This window comes from Apiotrichum porosum (assembly GCF_003942205.1).
Source record: "Apiotrichum porosum strain DSM 27194 chromosome Unknown scaffold_5, whole genome shotgun sequence".
Lineage (NCBI taxonomy): Eukaryota > Fungi > Basidiomycota > Tremellomycetes > Trichosporonales > Trichosporonaceae > Apiotrichum > Apiotrichum porosum.
The window spans coordinates 926,195-942,741 of record NW_021167112.1 but is presented as its reverse complement, the minus strand read 5'-3'; the positions used below and the strand labels follow the sequence as shown (position 1 = coordinate 942,741).

General features: G+C 58.2%; 8 protein-coding genes across 8 annotated transcripts; all 8 read right to left on the bottom strand.

Moving 5' to 3' along the window:
* Positions 1 to 251: 251 nt before the first annotated feature.
* Positions 252 to 2,462, bottom strand: EHS24_007633 (uncharacterized protein; the record flags this gene model as incomplete). The annotated part of the gene is made up of 7 exons (XM_028622980.1): positions 252 to 490; positions 544 to 591; positions 689 to 824; positions 876 to 941; positions 1,082 to 2,149; positions 2,200 to 2,243; positions 2,309 to 2,462. The coding sequence occupies 7 exons, from the start codon at positions 2,460 to 2,462 to the stop codon at positions 252 to 254; spliced, it is 1,755 nt and encodes a 584-aa protein (XP_028476873.1).
* Positions 2,463 to 4,165: 1,703 nt separating this feature from the next.
* Positions 4,166 to 7,743, bottom strand: EHS24_007632 (uncharacterized protein; the record flags this gene model as incomplete). The annotated part of the gene is made up of 5 exons (XM_028622979.1): positions 4,166 to 6,479; positions 6,584 to 6,905; positions 6,950 to 6,987; positions 7,026 to 7,352; positions 7,568 to 7,743. The coding sequence occupies 5 exons, from the start codon at positions 7,741 to 7,743 to the stop codon at positions 4,166 to 4,168; spliced, it is 3,177 nt and encodes a 1,058-aa protein (XP_028476872.1).
* Positions 7,744 to 8,544: 801 nt separating this feature from the next.
* Positions 8,545 to 10,203, bottom strand: EHS24_007631 (uncharacterized protein; the record flags this gene model as incomplete). The annotated part of the gene is made up of 7 exons (XM_028622978.1): positions 8,545 to 8,675; positions 8,731 to 9,125; positions 9,190 to 9,370; positions 9,436 to 9,636; positions 9,679 to 9,815; positions 9,863 to 9,935; positions 10,032 to 10,203. The coding sequence occupies 7 exons, from the start codon at positions 10,201 to 10,203 to the stop codon at positions 8,545 to 8,547; spliced, it is 1,290 nt and encodes a 429-aa protein (XP_028476871.1).
* Positions 10,204 to 11,352: 1,149 nt separating this feature from the next.
* On the bottom strand, positions 11,353 to 12,105 carry EHS24_007630 (uncharacterized protein; the record flags this gene model as incomplete). Its single annotated transcript, XM_028622977.1, has 2 exons — positions 11,353 to 11,906; positions 11,964 to 12,105. The coding sequence occupies 2 exons, from the start codon at positions 12,103 to 12,105 to the stop codon at positions 11,353 to 11,355; spliced, it is 696 nt and encodes a 231-aa protein (XP_028476870.1).
* Positions 12,106 to 12,513: 408 nt separating this feature from the next.
* EHS24_007629 (uncharacterized protein) lies at positions 12,514 to 13,085 on the bottom strand (the record flags this gene model as incomplete). The annotated part of the gene is made up of 2 exons (XM_028622976.1): positions 12,514 to 13,004; positions 13,046 to 13,085. The coding sequence occupies 2 exons, from the start codon at positions 13,083 to 13,085 to the stop codon at positions 12,514 to 12,516; spliced, it is 531 nt and encodes a 176-aa protein (XP_028476869.1).
* A 181-nt stretch (positions 13,086 to 13,266) lies between these two features.
* Positions 13,267 to 14,151, bottom strand: EHS24_007628 (uncharacterized protein; the record flags this gene model as incomplete). The annotated part of the gene is made up of 3 exons (XM_028622975.1): positions 13,267 to 13,278; positions 13,483 to 13,964; positions 14,004 to 14,151. The coding sequence occupies 3 exons, from the start codon at positions 14,149 to 14,151 to the stop codon at positions 13,267 to 13,269; spliced, it is 642 nt and encodes a 213-aa protein (XP_028476868.1).
* A 276-nt stretch (positions 14,152 to 14,427) lies between these two features.
* Positions 14,428 to 15,165, bottom strand: EHS24_007627 (uncharacterized protein; the record flags this gene model as incomplete). Its single annotated transcript, XM_028622974.1, has 2 exons — positions 14,428 to 14,972; positions 15,015 to 15,165. 2 exons carry the CDS (start codon positions 15,163 to 15,165, stop codon positions 14,428 to 14,430), a joined length of 696 nt encoding a protein of 231 aa, XP_028476867.1.
* A 307-nt stretch (positions 15,166 to 15,472) lies between these two features.
* Positions 15,473 to 16,193, bottom strand: EHS24_007626 (uncharacterized protein; the record flags this gene model as incomplete). The annotated part of the gene is made up of 2 exons (XM_028622973.1): positions 15,473 to 16,038; positions 16,082 to 16,193. The coding sequence occupies 2 exons, from the start codon at positions 16,191 to 16,193 to the stop codon at positions 15,473 to 15,475; spliced, it is 678 nt and encodes a 225-aa protein (XP_028476866.1).
* Between the last annotated feature and the right edge of the window lie 354 nt (positions 16,194 to 16,547).

The window sequence follows — 16,547 nt, the reverse complement described above, 5'->3', positions numbered from 1 at the left end:
GGGTTGCCGACTCGCGAGTGTCGGCAGCTAGCGTTCATGCGAATCCTTCGACCTATTGCTGTTTTGCAGCAGCTCAATCTTCAAGCCCGACGTCTTTGCCCTATATGCCTGAAACCATTTGAGCCCTGCTGTCAGAATAGGATATCGTAATGTCAAGGCTCAGCTCCAGGTGCAGCGACCGGTGCTGATCAGAAAAAAAGTCCATCTAACAAGCGCGATGCAGTCTAACTAACTCTAGTAGGAGAACCAATCTAGAAGAGGATGCTACAGAACTTCTTCCACGGGGTGTCGGGCTTAAACTTCTCCTTGTCGGCGGCCTCCATGAGGTCGAGCTCACGACGACCGGTGAAGAAGTCGATCTCCTCCAGGGGGATCCACTTGGTCTTGTGCCAGACCTTCCAGCCGACCCAGACGACAATGAAGATGGCAATGGAGATGTAGGCGGCGATAAAGTCGGCGACGGACCAGTTGCCACGGAGGAACACCTGGACTGTTGTTCGCGTCAGCGCTGGGCTTGTCTTCTACGACTTTCGGGCAACTTACAGCCACAGAAGAGAGTGATAATTGAGAACCAGATAAGTCCGTACCATGCTAACTTTGTTAGCGTTTGAAGCGAATTAAGAAGAGAAGAGAGGCAAAGGAGATGTTGGAAGGAAGGTGGTTGGTGGCGGAAGCAATTTTGACTTACAGAGCCAAGGCTGGAAGGGAGCCTTGTAGGGGTGCGAGTCGCGCGAGATACCCTGCTTCTTGAGGCCGTAGTAGAAGCGCAGGTACGAGACCATGATGGCCCACCAGGTAAGGATACCGGTGATGGCGGACAGGTTCTGAGAAGAGTGTCAGTCCATGGGAGTTGGGGAAACTGTCATGCAACTCACGTAAAGCCAGTCGAAAGCCTTCGAGGCAGACTCGCCACCAGTGTTCAGGTACGCAAGGAAACCAAACTAGAATCGCGTCAGCATCGATGCAGAAGGAGTGGCAAGTGGCATGAAGCGGGCAGACGTGTGATGCCACACAGTTCCGTTATTGGCAGCATTTGCGGGGGCCACTCTTGGCCCATCCACCTTCTACGTTTTGTACTCACGAGACCAGTGACAATGACCGACCACAGGGGGAGACCGTTCTTGGTGCAGTAACGGAAGATGTCCTTGCCAAAGACGTTGGGCATCTTGCCCTCGATGGCGAGGGCGTAGAGGGTACGCGAAGCGGCGTAGAGGTCCGAGTTTCCGGCCGACCAGGCGGCGATGAGAATGACAGCGTTGACGATCGAGGGAAGGACCTTGATGCCGGCGTTCTCAATGGCAATGACGAAGGGCGAGGCCGAGGCGTCCGAGGTACCGGTCAGGAGACGGTCGTCGTTGTAAGGGACAAGAACGGAGATGAAGAAGATGCCGATAACGTAGAACATGACGAGACGCCAGAAGACGCGCTTGATGGCCTTGGGGACGGTGACACGGGGGTTCTCAGCCTCACCAAGGGTGGTGGCGAGGATCTCAGTACCAATGAACGAGAAGGCGGCCTGGACGAAGACGCTCCAGAAGGCCAGGAACTGACCCCAGCGGCCCTCAATCACACCCTCGGGACCAGTGACGGTGCCGACGGAGATCTGGTTGAAGGGACCCGGGTTGCGCCAATACCGGAAACCGATAGCGTCGTGGTTGGGACCACCGCCGCACATGAGAATGAGCGAAAGGATGATGAGGCCGACAATGGTGATGACCTTGATCGACGAGAACCAGAACTCGGTCTCACCGTAGGCACGGGCACCAAAGAAGTTGACAACGTAGATGAGGACGAAGAAGACGGTGATGTAAACGGCGGGGTTGGTCTTGTCGTCCCAGTACGAGATGACGATGGCCACAGCCACGAGCTCGGTGGGGATGGTGACAGCGTACGAGTACCAGTAGTTGATACCGACGGCGAAACCCAGAGCCTCGTCGACGAAACGCGAAGCGTAGTGAGTGAAACCACCAGCGACAGGGTAGAGAGTGGCCATCTCGCCGAGAGCAACCATCATCGAGTACACCATGGACGCCATCAGGCAGTAGGCGAGCCACACGCCGACGGGACCACCAGTGTTGAGGGCAGTGCCCGAACCAACGAACAGACCAGTACCGATCGCACCACCAATGGCAATCATGGACATGTGACGCTGAATGTCAGCCCAGTGATACCTCTCTCTTATCGCTCCGAGCTGCTCACCTCCTTGAGCGTACGCTTGACGCCGCCTTCAATCTCGCCGTGCTCTGAATTAATTTCGTCAGCCACCGCCACCTCGAGCCTTTTTTTTTGCAGCGTCATTCATACCCACCGTTCATGATCAGGTTGCCGTTGGTAGTGTCGACATACTTGTAGGCCTTCTCGGGGTCCGAGTCGGAACCGCTGGCACCGTAAGGCGAGTTGACGGTAATGCCTTCAGTGTTGACCGGGAGAACATCGTTGACGGTCTTCTCGTCGTCACCCATGTTGGCTAGTTACGCTGTTGCGCGGAGGAAAGAAAAAAGAGTGTGTAAGGTCGATGGGGAAGGGGAAGGGATGACGCAGGGAGGTCGAGCGCGTCAGGCGAAACAAATTGTGTGTGGGTGTGGGTGTCGAGATGGAAACTGGAGAGAGAGAGATGGGTTGATGAGCAAATGAGTACAAGAGCCGTCCGGCACAGGTCAGGCGAGCAAAGGTGCTGTCGATTTTCCTGGACCTATCTCTGACCCCTAGCCGCCGACATCATCGACCGACAGTCGCCGCCGCTGCCGCTGCCGCTACCACTTCCCCCGCCCTCGTCCGACTGGTGGACCTGGAGAGAGAACTGGGACAGTATCGGGACAGAGCCCTGCCAACACGAGAAAAAGCAAACAAAAATTCGACCGCCTCGGCCAATAGGCGCCACCACTAGCGGCAACCCCTAGCTAGGTCCATTCTAGGCCCACCCGTTGCCCCGCGTTCACCGAACGTCCGTGTGCCGTGTATGCCGAGTGCGGCCGCGTGCCCAGGCAGTAGGACGTTGGTACGTTGAGTCGCGTCTGCAAAGGGTCGACTTACTGCGAGCGCCTGAACTCCACGCGCTGGCCGTTGGGGTTTGCCCTGTGTCCCAAGGTGTGCTGCTGGACGCTCTTTGGCGCGTATGCCGGATATCCCTCCTCCGGCAGTGAGGACCACTGCTTTCTCCTGCGCCTCCAGGATTTCCAGGACACCCAGGACAGACGTTTGGGCCACGGACGGCCGGTTCTGCAGTTCTGATTTGTGAGTCACATGCTGCCTCGCTTACACACTCACCCTACCGTCTGCGGGCCGTCGCCGTCACAACAGCCCACACGCGCCTCCATACCCGCCTCTCCCCCGTCGTCCTTGTCCATCGGGACACACAAAAAAAATGGAGGTGGGCAGAGGAGGGCCAATTAGCCGGTGGGGCGTGCCTCCCCAGCAGCACCAGCACTACGGCACCAGGACCGGTCCGGGTTGCCGCAAGAGTCGGCGTCCTAGCGTCATCCCGCGCCACTGTGCGCAGCTTGTCGCTTCGTGCAAGAACCGGACATGCTGGAGGAATGGGCCTATAGGAGGTATAGGAGGTACGAGTAAAAAAAAATGGCCATTTCCAGCCGCGCCGGCGCAGCAGAGGCGCCGCCTGTTCCACCCAGTTGCCGCCGGCCGCCGGGAGTGGGCGCTTGACTTGCCGCGCTATTACGTTTTGGACTGTGGATTTGATTTTAGACCACGTCGGTGGAGAAATAGGGATTAGGAATTAGCCCCTAGGTTGTAATCCTGCAGCCCTGCATCCCTCCCTCTGGCTGCGTGGCTCGGATCATGCACCAGTCCCGAAATGATAAGGAAGCTTGGGTTGCTGTGGTTGGCTGGGCGTCCTCATCGACCTTGCAGGATCCGAAGAGGGCAGCAAGGGCTCTGCTTGCGGGGTGCGCAGCGACGGGGGAAGGGAGTTTTGAGGCGACATGTCAAGGAGCTGGTCGCGACGACGCGTGCTGTCTCGTCGACACGTCAGAGGCTGGGAACACAAACTGGGAGCTCCGCACTGAAACATGTGGACGGGCCTGGCGATCACCTTGTTCGGACCCGGTAGAACCCACAGCGCCGGGCCACAGCATTCCTACAAGTCGAGAGGCAAAACCAACTGCATCCGAATGGCATCTACGGACCTTGTCCTTTTCCCCCACTCGGTCTATGAATTGCGGTAGTTGCCAGTATATGATGGTGGCCACTGAGTGTTGTTGCCCCAACCGTACTCGCGCACACCTGAGTGATACGGCGGGTTGTAGTACAGCGGTCCGTTCCAGATACGGTAGCTGTGTCCTCGCACGCCATCGCCGCGGAACATTGAAGGGAGACGCCATGGTTCCGGAACGTCGTCCTCGCCAATGTGCCAGTACAGCTCGTCCTTGGAGTTGTACTCGGCCTTGGTTCCGGGGAGGGGCAGGATAAACTTGCCGACCTGGAGCTCAGTGTCGGTGACATCGCTGTGTTCGAGACGGGCGTAGGCGATACGCCACAGGTTGCGGAAACCGAGGTACTCGCACCAACGCCAGCTATCGAGCGTCTCAATGTCGATCAGACCAGTGTGGTCGTTGAACAGGATGCCGTACGGTGAGGGGGCCTCGTCACCTAGGTGGGTGATAAGGTAGCCGAGGAACATGGTCGGCGTGTCTCCAGTCTCGTGCAGGAGACGTGCAAGCTCAGTCGTCTGCAGCTCTCGGTCAACAGGATCCTCCTCCTGCCCGTTGTGCGAGACAATGACGTTGACCTTTTGGCCGTGCACGTCCAGAGTGGCGTGGATGGCGGGCGCGAGCTCGCCGCTGGGCGAGGGAAGGAGGTGGTGCGTCGAGTTGAGGATGGGGAACTTGGACAGAAGACAGGCACCCCATGTGTGCTGGTTGGGACCGGGTCCAAGGTCGACATAGTAGCCAAGCTCCTCGGCAATGTAGCGTGTCAAGTCGCGGTTACCGTAAACGAAGCGGTGGAGGTCCGTCTCGAGCATGCCGAGCACGTCCACCTGCATCTCGTCGATGAGCTGAGCAATGCGGCGCTGCGAGTCGCGTCCTGGCTCGTCGATGCCAAAGTGGACTGTAAAAATACCGCCAGTCAGGATGTTGTGGTCTGGGTAGTAGGGCACTGGCTTGTTGGTCTGGGATGCCGAGGCAAGGTTGCGTTCGTAACCCAGACCAAGGGCAGCACCGGCAAGCAAGATGGCGGAGATCTTGGTCCACTTGCTGGACAAGGCGACGCGCGATACCGAGCGCGCTTGGAGGTCAGCCTTGCCAGGGAGTGACAGCTTGGACGCAGCCCAGAGCGCTGCCGGGATGGGAAGCAGCAAGATGAGCATGATAATGTCGGTGCGCTCGCGCAGGATCCAACCGTAAGGGACAAACGCGTACGCGACAGTGAAGACGGCGGCGACGTCCAGGAAGGCGTTCCAGCACATTGCCTGGCCCCAGGTGTTGGGAGGCATGGCGGTGGCAGCACGGAGGAGGGTCGGGGTGATGGTCACAATATGGAAGACGAGGAAGAGGCCGCCGATAAAGCCAATCCAGTCCGGGTAGTAGACCAGCCCAACAGCAGCGGGGGCCGACGCGAACCAGAACTTGGGCTCCAGTACGGGGAGATCGATAGCCAGTCCCAGCGACGCGACAGCAATCACCACACCGCCCCAGGGGTGCAACGTCGGGCCAGTGACAGGGAAGCCGGTCCAGGTCCACGAGATGATGGTACCGCCGTCCATGACAAAGGTCTGGAGGAGGTTGAAGAGCGAGCCGATACCGAAGGCAAAGCACAGACGCTGCGTCCTGGTTGTGGTCACGGCAGTGGGCTTGTCCTTGACATCGGTGGGTGGCGCGGCGAAGAACTTGTTGGGTCGGTAGTACGTTTCGGCCAGTGCGAGTGCCGAGATCAACAGGCCCGTCTTGTTCCAGCCACCAGACGACTCGTCAAGAATAGGCCAGAAGGGGTTGTTCGAGTGGTTGGCATACTTGAGCACCATGCTCAGGAGGAGGCCAGTAAGGAAGATCTTGGCATTGGCATATGCTTCGAGAGAGCCACGGAGACGGAACGAGTCGCCGAGGAAAGCGGCCCAGCCGCACCAGACGGCAATGACAGCGCACAGGAAGCGAGCAGCATTGTTGGGAAGCTTGTAGCAGCCCAAGCCAACGATGTAGAGAATGGCGCGGTTTGTGAAAATGCCGTCACGCGACGTGTTGAACTCGCGGGATCCACGGCGGCTGAACATGAATGGCTGGATGTTGACAAAGATGGCGAGCTCGGAGCCCGTGAGTGCCAGCGACCAGACAGACCAGTAGAACAGCTGCACCGAGACCGAGGTGAACATGGTCCAGAATGCCGTGGCAAACCAGACGTCGGAGAACCACGCCAGCAGCGCGCGGTGGGGGATCTGGGACTCGGGCGAAGGGAGGGCAGTCCAGTCGGCGGGGGCTCGGGGACGTTTGGCTGTAGGAGCGAGGAAGAGACTACCCGTGCTGGGTGACCTGTAGGCGCAATCAGTACATATGGCTACAACCGGTCTATAGGAGGGCGGTGTGACAGCCAGAGCTTTCAGGCCTTGCCCACGCCCGCCCGTGTCCGCACCCACCCAGTCTTGCCGTTCTCGGCTCTGGTCGTGTCCACAATAAGGAGCTGGAGGTGGTCGAGCTCGAACATGCAGCCGGCATCAAACGCGACGTCCCAGAACACGAGCGACCACTCGAAGAACGCATAGCGGGTGTACGCGCCGGGCACGTGCTTGACAGAGTGCTCGATGAAGAGGTAGATGAGTGGTGGGATTGAGGCAAGGAAGCCGAGGCCCGTGGCGATACGCCAGCGACGGGCACGGTCGTTGGTAGAGTGCAAAGTCGAGAGTACCATCCATGGCACGTTGAGGACCAGGTAGACGATCATGAAGAGGTCGTGCAGGTCTGTCGTCAGCTGACGCACTGAGAGCCAGCCAGCTGCAACTCACCATGCTGGTCACGAGATGTAATGAACATCCATCCACCGCTGGTCTATCAGCTCTACTCCTTCAACCAAGCACTCACCAGCAGAACGTTCTTGCCAGGCCACAGCACACCTCGACGTCCACCAGTCCGCGAGGAGCTGGGGCGAGGTCGGCTTCGTCGGCTGTCGACTCGTTGCCGTTACCATTGTCTAGCTTGGCACTGGCACTGCGCGTCCTACGACGAGTCGAGTCGGCACCGGTCTGCACCGCAGACGAGGACGCGGCACTGTTGCCTGTGTGTCCCCGCGAGCCGACCGGAGGATAGCGGTGTGCGATCCATTGCAAGCCCAGCAGCGCGAAGCGAGGTCCGGCAGTGAGGGCAATGAGGATGTGGAAAGGTGCGCGGGGCGCTGCGTGGTCGCCGATGCTGGGTGTCTGTCAGCTGTGTCCAGAGGCAGAGTTTTCCCAGCCGTCCCAGGTGTGGATGGTGGACAGCGCCGCAGTGGCTTGCAACAAGACGCGTTGGCCAAGCCGCCCTCGGCGCGTCGGGACGACGTAGCCGGAGAGTGTCCGTCACAAACCACTAAGACAGACTTCCCATAGACAGTGGCTCGCTCGACCGAGAAACGCGTGCGTACGTACGTTGCTGACACGCTAGGGAACCACTCTACTGGCCATGCCGAGACGGCGTTCTCGCAGAGCTGCTCCCAAAGGCCCGCGGCCCAACCGAGAAACAGCGCTGTGACAAAGGCAAGTGCTGAGAGGGAGGTATGAGCGCGGGGGACGAGGCCGGCGGGAAGCGCTAAGAGCGTTGCCATGCCGAAAACGTGTATGGCTTTTGGAGCTGGTTTGATGTGTATGTAGTGGATGTGTTGGAAAGAGAGGGAGAGAGAAAGAGAGAGAAAGAGACAACAGGAAGGAGATGCGTTGGCCGTCGCGACGCGTTGCGGGCAGACAGGCAGGCAGCGTGGGGTGAGAAAGGAGGCGTCAATGTTGGGTTCCGGCGGGCGGCGCTGGGCGGGCGGGCGGCGGCGGGGCAGACGTCATTGTACAAGGAGAGGCAAAACGCTAAGGCTGGGCAGGCACCGAGACACTCTGGCAGTGGATGGCGTCGCCTTTTGTGGCACAGACCATATGGTGGGCCGTCCAGTCTTGCTCGTGGCAGCTGAGAGCTGGCTGCATGGCAGAGGGTGTGCACAACAAAGTGCATAAGCAAGTGACCGGAACATGGCCTTTTGGAGGAACAGAATCACACGCATTCTTGCTCACGTTGCCAGGGAAGATCTCACAATATAGCCGAGGACTGCGCACGTCCACACTGCGACAGTGTGTTCAAAGAGGCGACATGACAAGTCAAGGGATAAAGTGGGCACTGACGGCGGCCATGTCGTGGAGTAAGTACATCCTCGACGGCCTTCCGCAGCTTCAACCAAGTGCTTGGACTTGGCTGGGGATGTGTGCGAGCAGAGGCGGAGGTCGGGAACGTCCAGAGCGACGGTGCCTTTGAGCGACCACCACAACTCCAACCAGTTCTGGAGACGCAACATCAAGAATTATAATCTATGTACCTTGAACAAAGCCCTACTCTGTCCCAATGCTTGCCCTCCGGCTCCCAATGATCACTTTGCTGTGTTCCTTGTCACAAACTGCCACGCAAGCGGCCCCATAATCAGGCCCCCGCCTAGCAGGAAAGTGCACCCTGTAAACACACCCGCGTACATGAACTTGTCGCCCGCAGCGCCGATGAGCACTGGGTATGTCAGTGCTGTCGATACCGTAACGACTCCCTATTGCAGCACACTCACCGCCGCAGATGACCGGTCCGACCATGTTCGGAATGGCGCCCACAGTCCAGAGCATGCCGATACGCATACCGATCTCCTTCACTGGCGAGATTGCAGCCGTGGCAGCAGTGAGGAGGGTGAGCCATGCGCCAGAGACGAAACCGAACAGCACCAGCCCCGCAATGGCCGTACCGGCTCCCGGTGCGCCCGTCCAGAATGCGAAAATGACCACGGCGTTGGCGAACGTGACGGTGCCGAAGACGGTCCAGACGCCAAACTTGTCGGCGAGGGGGCCAGCGGCGGCTCGGCCCGCAAACGAGCCAGCTTGCATGATGGCGATGGAGTAGTCTACCAGGTTGGCCGACACACCGTTGGACTGTGTGTACGAGGGGGCGAAGAAGTAGGGTGTAAACAAGCTGGTTGGCGGTTAGCTGCTACCCGACTCGGTGGATCGGCGGAGACGGAGAGCTATGCACTTACTTGACCAGGAACAGCGCGGCACCGAGGACGAGACATGTGTATCGCACCTCTTTCCATGGGTGGGCAAGCGTAGCCAGCGGCGGTGGCTGGTGCGGCGGCAGACGCGACTGCATGAACAGGCATGGCGGGACCATGAGTGCGAACGTGAAAAAGGCGATAATGAGCATGGTGTTGCGGAAGGCTGGACGTTAACACCTGTCTACCCCAGCTACATCAATCGGAAGATCAAGCTGCCAGTGTACTCACACAACACGTCCAACAGCTCCTTCATCATGATGGGGTAGATGACACCGCCAGCACCGGCACCCGTGATGATGACCGCTACGGCCGTTCCGCGTCGCTTGGCGAACCAGTGTGCAGAGATGGATGTCGAGGGCGAGTAGCACAGCGTGCCACCGATACCAAAGAGCATGTGCGCGAGAAGGAACTGGTAGTACGCGTGGCAGACTGTGGGGTCAGCCGGTCGTCCCACCAAGTGGATGTACGTACATGCGACGGCGACGAGGGCAGACGTCAAGAGCAGGGTACCTGTCCAGATGAGCTGGCGTGGACCGTGGGCATCAAAGTATCGTCCAACCGCGATTGAGCCAATGTACACGATGGTTCCTTGCACGGTTTCGATCCACCTGTCTGTCAGCTTGGATTAGAAGTGGATCCTGAAAGCTGAACTCACGCGACAGTCGCCTTGGAGTAATCTTTCAGCTGGTTTGCGCGGTAATACGTCTCGAGTTGGCCCATGGACATGACTGTGGGTTAGGTTTCTGCGACGTCCTTCGGACACCTACCAAAGCCGAATACACAGAACAAGACCAGCGAGGAGGAACATATCACCGACCACGCACGCGCTCCGCCGTCAGGCGGCGGGCCAATGTCTGCAGCACCTGGTGGTGCGGCCCGTTCAGCAATTTCCAGCTCGGCATATGCTTCGTTGGATAGTTGGCGCGAGAGGAAACCTTCTGGTTCAGGGCTTGAGCCTCCTCCCAACGGCGTTGGAGATGCTGGGCGGTGGGTCATGGCACGAGGGTCGCGGTGCCGAGATCGTTCTCGAGATGCCTCGCGTCCTGGGTGATGGGTATACAATGGAGGGTCAGATTGTTAGAAGCGCTTGATCTGTCGGTATAAATGTCAAGGGTGAGCAGCCGCAACAGTTGTCAACTTTGACAGCCTTATTCCGCCAAGTGGGTCGAAAAAGGAGCTAACCTCCACCTCCACATTCGAGTTAAACGCAACAGCAAAGTAAGGTGTGCCGCAAGCCACCAGAGACAGGTGCCGAGTCGGCAACATGTGCTTCCGCCGGCCCGTGATATCCGCCCCCTCAAGAGAAGGTGAGGCGGGGCGGTACATAGCACTGTATCCAGGGCCAGATCCACGCCGCATGCTCCGACGATCCGACGAGCATCAACATTCAGAGCTTGGGAGGAGGGAGGAGAGCACGCATGTGCTGCGCGGAGCACATTGGTCCGCGGATGGTGGTGCCATTGTGGACAACTTTCAGAAATTGCCGAGTGTGCTGCGGGACTCGACTCGACGCGCCGATCAGCATCCGCAACAGCCACATCTATGTCCTGCCCTTGGTCGTAACGAATCAGGCCATACCTGAACGAAAGCAGACGATGGTCTACAGTCTGCAAAGACACAGACGACGTGTGGCCGGCGCACCGTGGGGCCTGTACGCAGGACTCGGCTGTGGACACAGTTCCAACGGGCAGGTACGCTCGCCAACCAGCGGTGCGCAATCGCCTTTTGCCAAGTGAGTGCGTCAGAACGAGTCAGAGCAGCATGGAATGGAGCAGAGAGAATGATTATTGGCCAGAGCTGGTGTTCTGCAGGTGTATCCTAGTGCGGCGTTGACCACTGGGTTCAGTGGGATTCGATGGGTTGGAGACTCACTCCCGTCAAGGAGGAAGGACGAGAACAGGGGGGACGTCACGAGCCAGCTGCCAAACTCCGCGTGTCGAAGCAGCCGTACCACACCACTGCACCTCACGTTTTTTTCAACTAGGCCACATGTGTGCATGGTGAACTCTCCCCGAGGGCAGTATACACTTGGTGCCCTGCTCCTTGCTTGGTGACTGAGCGGACTGAACTGATCCGACGACTGGTGGCGGTCGAGAGACGATGCGACGGTTATGCACAAATCTTGGTGAAACTCGGCCCTTCACCCTAGCTGTAAGGGGCGAGACGAGCGCGGTGTTCGGCAATCTTGGTCTCGATCTCGGTGCAAACGGGGCTCATGAGGCCATGGTACTTGACGGTGATCTTGTAACCCTCCTCGGTCGTGTAACGGTTCGCAATGTAGTCTTCAATGTTGGCAATGTCGTTGTTGAGCTCTTCGAGGACCTCGGCCTTGTGGACGTCGCAGACCTTGGAGAAGAGAAGAGTTGGGTCGATAGCGCGGGCCGAGTCAGACTGCTGGAGGACATCGCGGAGGGCCTTGCTGTGACTAAGCTTGGCTTCCAACTTGTGGAGAGAGCAGTTGTCGCAAGGGGGGTGGTCCGCGAATTCTTTAAGCCTGTCCTGTGCGTCGCGGGTGACATATTCCATGTGGTCGCGGAAGGCCTTGACTTCGTCTTCAATGGCCACAAACTCGGCCAGAGTGTGCGCGAGAGGAAAGTTGGGGACGAGAGGAAAGGTGATGTGGTAGTCGTAGACCGTGTTGCGAATGGCGTGGAGGTTTGAAAGCTTGCGCTTGAGCATCGTCTCGTGGAGTGTGGTCACTGTTACAGTCAGGACGAGGCAGAGGACAAGGCATTGGATGGCGAGCAAACACTCACTGGCGACCATGTCATCATTGTCGAGCGTGTTCATTGCGACGCAAAAAGCTTGACGGTCAGCCTCGCCCCAGATACCCTTGTGCTGGAGGAGGGGGACACTGTCGCCGGTCTGGCCCTGGGAAGTGTTGTTGCCAGCAGACATCGTGTTATGGGTTGTTTGGAGACGAGAGCGAGGACGATGCAACTGAAGGATGGTAGGAGGCCAAAAGGTGAGTCAACTGGCCACTGGCCACTGGGTGTAGGTGCGGGACGTTTTTTGGCCCAAGGGGTGTGCCATCGGATTGGGATCAGAGGGCGCAGCACATAAGATCACCCTCAGGCAGTCGGGGATCGGGGACTGGCACTGATGGTGATGATGTGGTGAGCTGCATCCACTCCAGCAGCAACAGGCGCGTGCTGCGGGGTGCACATTTGCATTAACTCTGGACAAACGAGCCCCCAGGATCTATTCTGCCCGCCCATCTCGTCTTTCCGTTCAACAGGCTCCAAGCCGCTCGCGGTGCTCCTTGACCTTGCTCGCAATATCCTCAAACAGCTCCCTCATACGGTTCTATCCCTCCAGCGACACCCGAAAGCCGAAAACGCTCTGCTCCATCGCACGCTCCTTGGTCGCAATTCCCGCCTCCAGTCGAGCAATGTCCCAAGCGAAGGTGCTGAGCAGCCCATCCGCGCTCATGCGGCCGACTGTAACCTTGGGTTGGGATGGGTCATCGGCCGGAACAACGAGTTCGATAGCCTCACTGCGCTGTACGAGGTCGCGCAGTGCCTTCGTCCGCTCTAGCTCGTTCTGCATCTCCTCGGTGAGTGGGCGGCCACGCTCGAGTACGGCGGCAAGCTGGGTGGTGATTGTTTCGGTGATTTCTGCGTCGGACTCGATGAACCACCGGAGCCTCTGTTCAGTGGTGTCCAGCTCTGCCATGGTTTCGGCAAGGGGGAAGTTGGTGGGCAGCGGCTGTGGGATTTCCAGATGGGATACATTGGCATGAAGCGCTTCGATCTCGAATACCTTGCGTTCGACCATGTTCTCCATGAGTCCCAGCACTAGGTCAGTCAGCAATGCCCATCGGTTCACATGGCTGTACCTACTTCCACTCCGGTCGCGGTGCCCCAGGTAGCCCGCATTGTCAACGGCAGTGAAGTCGGTTGCGCTTGGGTTAGCTCGTGGGGGTAACGTTCACAGAGGACATGTTAGGTGCAGTACTGTATGTACTGTAGGTTGGGGTTGAGAATTGCGGCAGGTGGCCAGGTGTTTGCTGGGAACAAGCCGACGGCGTGACATCACCCAAAATGTGTGTCAGTCCGCTTAGTCCGCGGCCTGTGACATCAGTCAGCGCCAGTGTCCGACACCACACACACAGTGATACCATTACTCATGTTGTACATGTCTCATGACTACCACGGCAGAGGCCGACGTATGAATGCCTCCAGTGTCCATTCCCCTTCGACCGACCGCCCTTCCTTGCTGGGCTTTCCGGCTCATTCAGGCCTAAAGGAGGGGGAGAAGACGGCGGTGGCGCACCTCGGCCTCAGTCTTGATGGTCTCGTAGAGCTTGCGGCGCTCGGCAACGCCATCGCTTACCATCTTGTGGATCAGGACCGTCATGGCAATGGAGTAGGACTTGGCGGAGATGAGGGTCTCGACCTGCTTGATGGACTTGAGGGAGCTGGTCACAGCCTCGTAGTATTCGGCATCGTGTGGTCCTCCTTCGAGAAGCGAGTCACGTCTCGCCTCGTACATCTTGAGGGCCTTCTGGAGGAATGGGAGGCCTCCATTGTCGTTGGTGGTCGTGTGGATGTTGTCCTTGTAGCACTCCAGTTCGTTTGCAGCCTTCTTCTCGAGCTCCGCAATGTCCTTACGAATCGCCGTGATTTGAGCCATCGTCTTGGTAACGGAGAATCCAACGGGAAGAGGGATGGACAAGTCGATGTCGCGAACGCGCTGGAGAAGGGCTTCAGTCTCCTCCGTCTTCTTGGACGAAACCTCCTGGAGGGCAAGGAGCACTATCGTAGTCAGCAGCTTTTCCTATCGACAGAACTCACGGTTATGGAGGTCTTCATCGGCGACATCGATGAACTCGTCGCCAGTGTCTTCGTCCTGGATGGTGCTGGGAAGGGGTGTGGAGGGCGTTGCACTGGGAGCACCGCCGACCTGGGTGCCCAGGCGGTTTCCAGCAGAAGGGGTGGACATGTTGGTGGTTTTCAGGTATTGAGCTGTTAAGGTGGATCAAAGAGTGAAAGGAAGGGAGGGAAGGTGGTTGATCATGGTTGAGTCACCCATGGGACGGGAATGCAGAAACAGATTGCCACAGCCGGGATCAAATATGGTCGTACAAGTCCAACAAGCCGTACCCAACCCACCCGGCAGAAGGTCAGTGGATGCTCGTGTTCTGCACATACTCCATTAAATCATGGCAATGCTATCATCTTATATTTGGTACTCTGCTCTATCCATCAAGGCGTGCACCTAGGCGAGGAGCTTGCGGAGTTCAGCGACCTTGGTCTCGACCTGCTTGTAGTTGGGGCGGCGCTGAGCGGAACCGTCAACGGCCATCTTGCTGAGGAGCTTGCCGACGTCGCCGGCCTCCTTCTGAACGGCAATGTCCATCTCGGTTTCCTTGATGTCGTTCAAGCAGCTGGCGAGCAGGTCATAGTAGTCGCCGGGGCAAATCTCCTGGTCGTTGGTGGTGTTGGTGACCTGGACGCGGACCTTGCGGCCGTCGGCGGCCACATTGAGGAGCTGGTCGCGCATGTTCTTGTGGGCCTGAAGAAGGTCTTGCAAGCGGGCCACGTGCGTGTCGTTATCGGTCATGTTGAGAACTTCCGACTGCTTTACCTCCATGTCCTTGTACTGCAGGATCTGTTGCTCGATGGCAGCCAGCTGGGCGTAGGCGCCTGCAACATCGAAATTGGCCGGGCGAGGGACGGGGATTTTGATTGCAGTCACCTTCTTGAGAAGGGATTCGGCTTGGTTCTCGAGGAGCTTCATTTTCTCGACGGCGTGCTTCATGTCTGGAAGTGTCAGCACATCTCGTTGAAAGATTGAGAACCCACGGGGGAGGTAGTCGAGGTCCTCGCCCGCCTCATATTGAGCCTTGAGGAGACGCCAGCCTTGAGGGCGGTCGCCAGCAATGCCCTCGTCGGAGGTCTGCTCGGGGCGGGAGTAAGGAGGGCCGGGGGGGCCGGGAGGACCGGAAGTGTCCATTATGGGATGTATTCGTGGTGATGTATGAGTTGGTGGACAAGGGAAGAGTGGAGAGAAGGAACGCAGGTGATTAGGCGAGTCGCGTAACCCTTTGAGACGGCGATCGCCACCAGCGGGAGCAATTTCACCTCCCAAGCTGTACCCACAGCAGCCCCCAAACAGCATCGCGCGGCTCCCACTGGTGATGGCCATGCTTCTCAGGTAGATGGGTTCATTAACAATAGAAGCCTCCTTGCGGGTATCAACAGTGGTCATATGGGTTATGCTACAGAGAAAGTGTCGTGTTTGCTGCCTTCACCTGTTGTCTTTATGGGGTGGCGAGGTGCCAGGAGCGAAGCTTCTCAATCTTGATCATCATCCGATCGATGATGCTGTTACGATCGGTCGCGCACTCTGCAACCACGACACCATAGCGGGTGTCGAAGAGGTACCTCTCTTGGATGTAGGCGACATACATGGTCTTGTCGTCGACTTTGGCATTGGCTTCATCCAGGCCGGTTTGCAGTTGAAGAAGAGAGCGGCGGGTGCGACGCGCGACAGGAGTGGCCGAATTGTGGGATGCGACGTCGGTTGGGGGCTGGAGGACGGCATCGCGGGACTTGATTAGCTGCACAAGCGCCTTCTCCTCTGCAGCAATGACCAGTTCGAAAGGCTTGATGTTGGAGAGGTACTCGGTTGCAAGGTTCTTGTTGTGGTTGTTTTGTTGCCGCTGGTTCTGGAGGTCCTGGGAACGCTCCTCCAGACACGCAAGGGTGGGGACTTGGAACATGAGGTCGGGAACGGTGGTGCACACAAGAGCGGTGTCGAGGGAACGTTCGTTGTCTTCGAGGATTGAGGCCTGCTGGCAGTACATGGCCTTTGCGGCGTTCAGAGCTGGTTGTTTAGCTGGTTTTTATGCTCGAGCTGGCCCACGTACCGACGGCACCGTCTTGGTGCAGGATGCCGAGGCGGTCCTCCAAGGGGGCGTTTTCGGCGCGCTGGGTCACCTCCAAAAGCGCCTGGTGGATGTCAACGGCTGGGCAGTCCATGTGGTTGCACGGTGGTGGTATGGTAGTAGGAGATGGAGAAGTGTGAAGTAGAGAAGTCGTCGCCAGGAGCCGGCTACAACGGCACGGAAGTCATGCCCCCCTTGCGCCCCGGGTAACACAACAATTGCAACCACCGCGGTACCGCGAACTGCTGGCCGTCGGCAGTTGGGCTGCCAAATGCACATTACTACATGCACAGGTAGTTATAGGTAGCATTGAGGGAAAGCTGCCCTTCGGACACAACATACATAGAGAGAACTTGCGGATTAAGTATGGAAGCAAGGATCGCGGTCGATGACACGGCACACGGTACACGGTGTAAGTACATACCAGTACATTGCCCAGTTGACATCA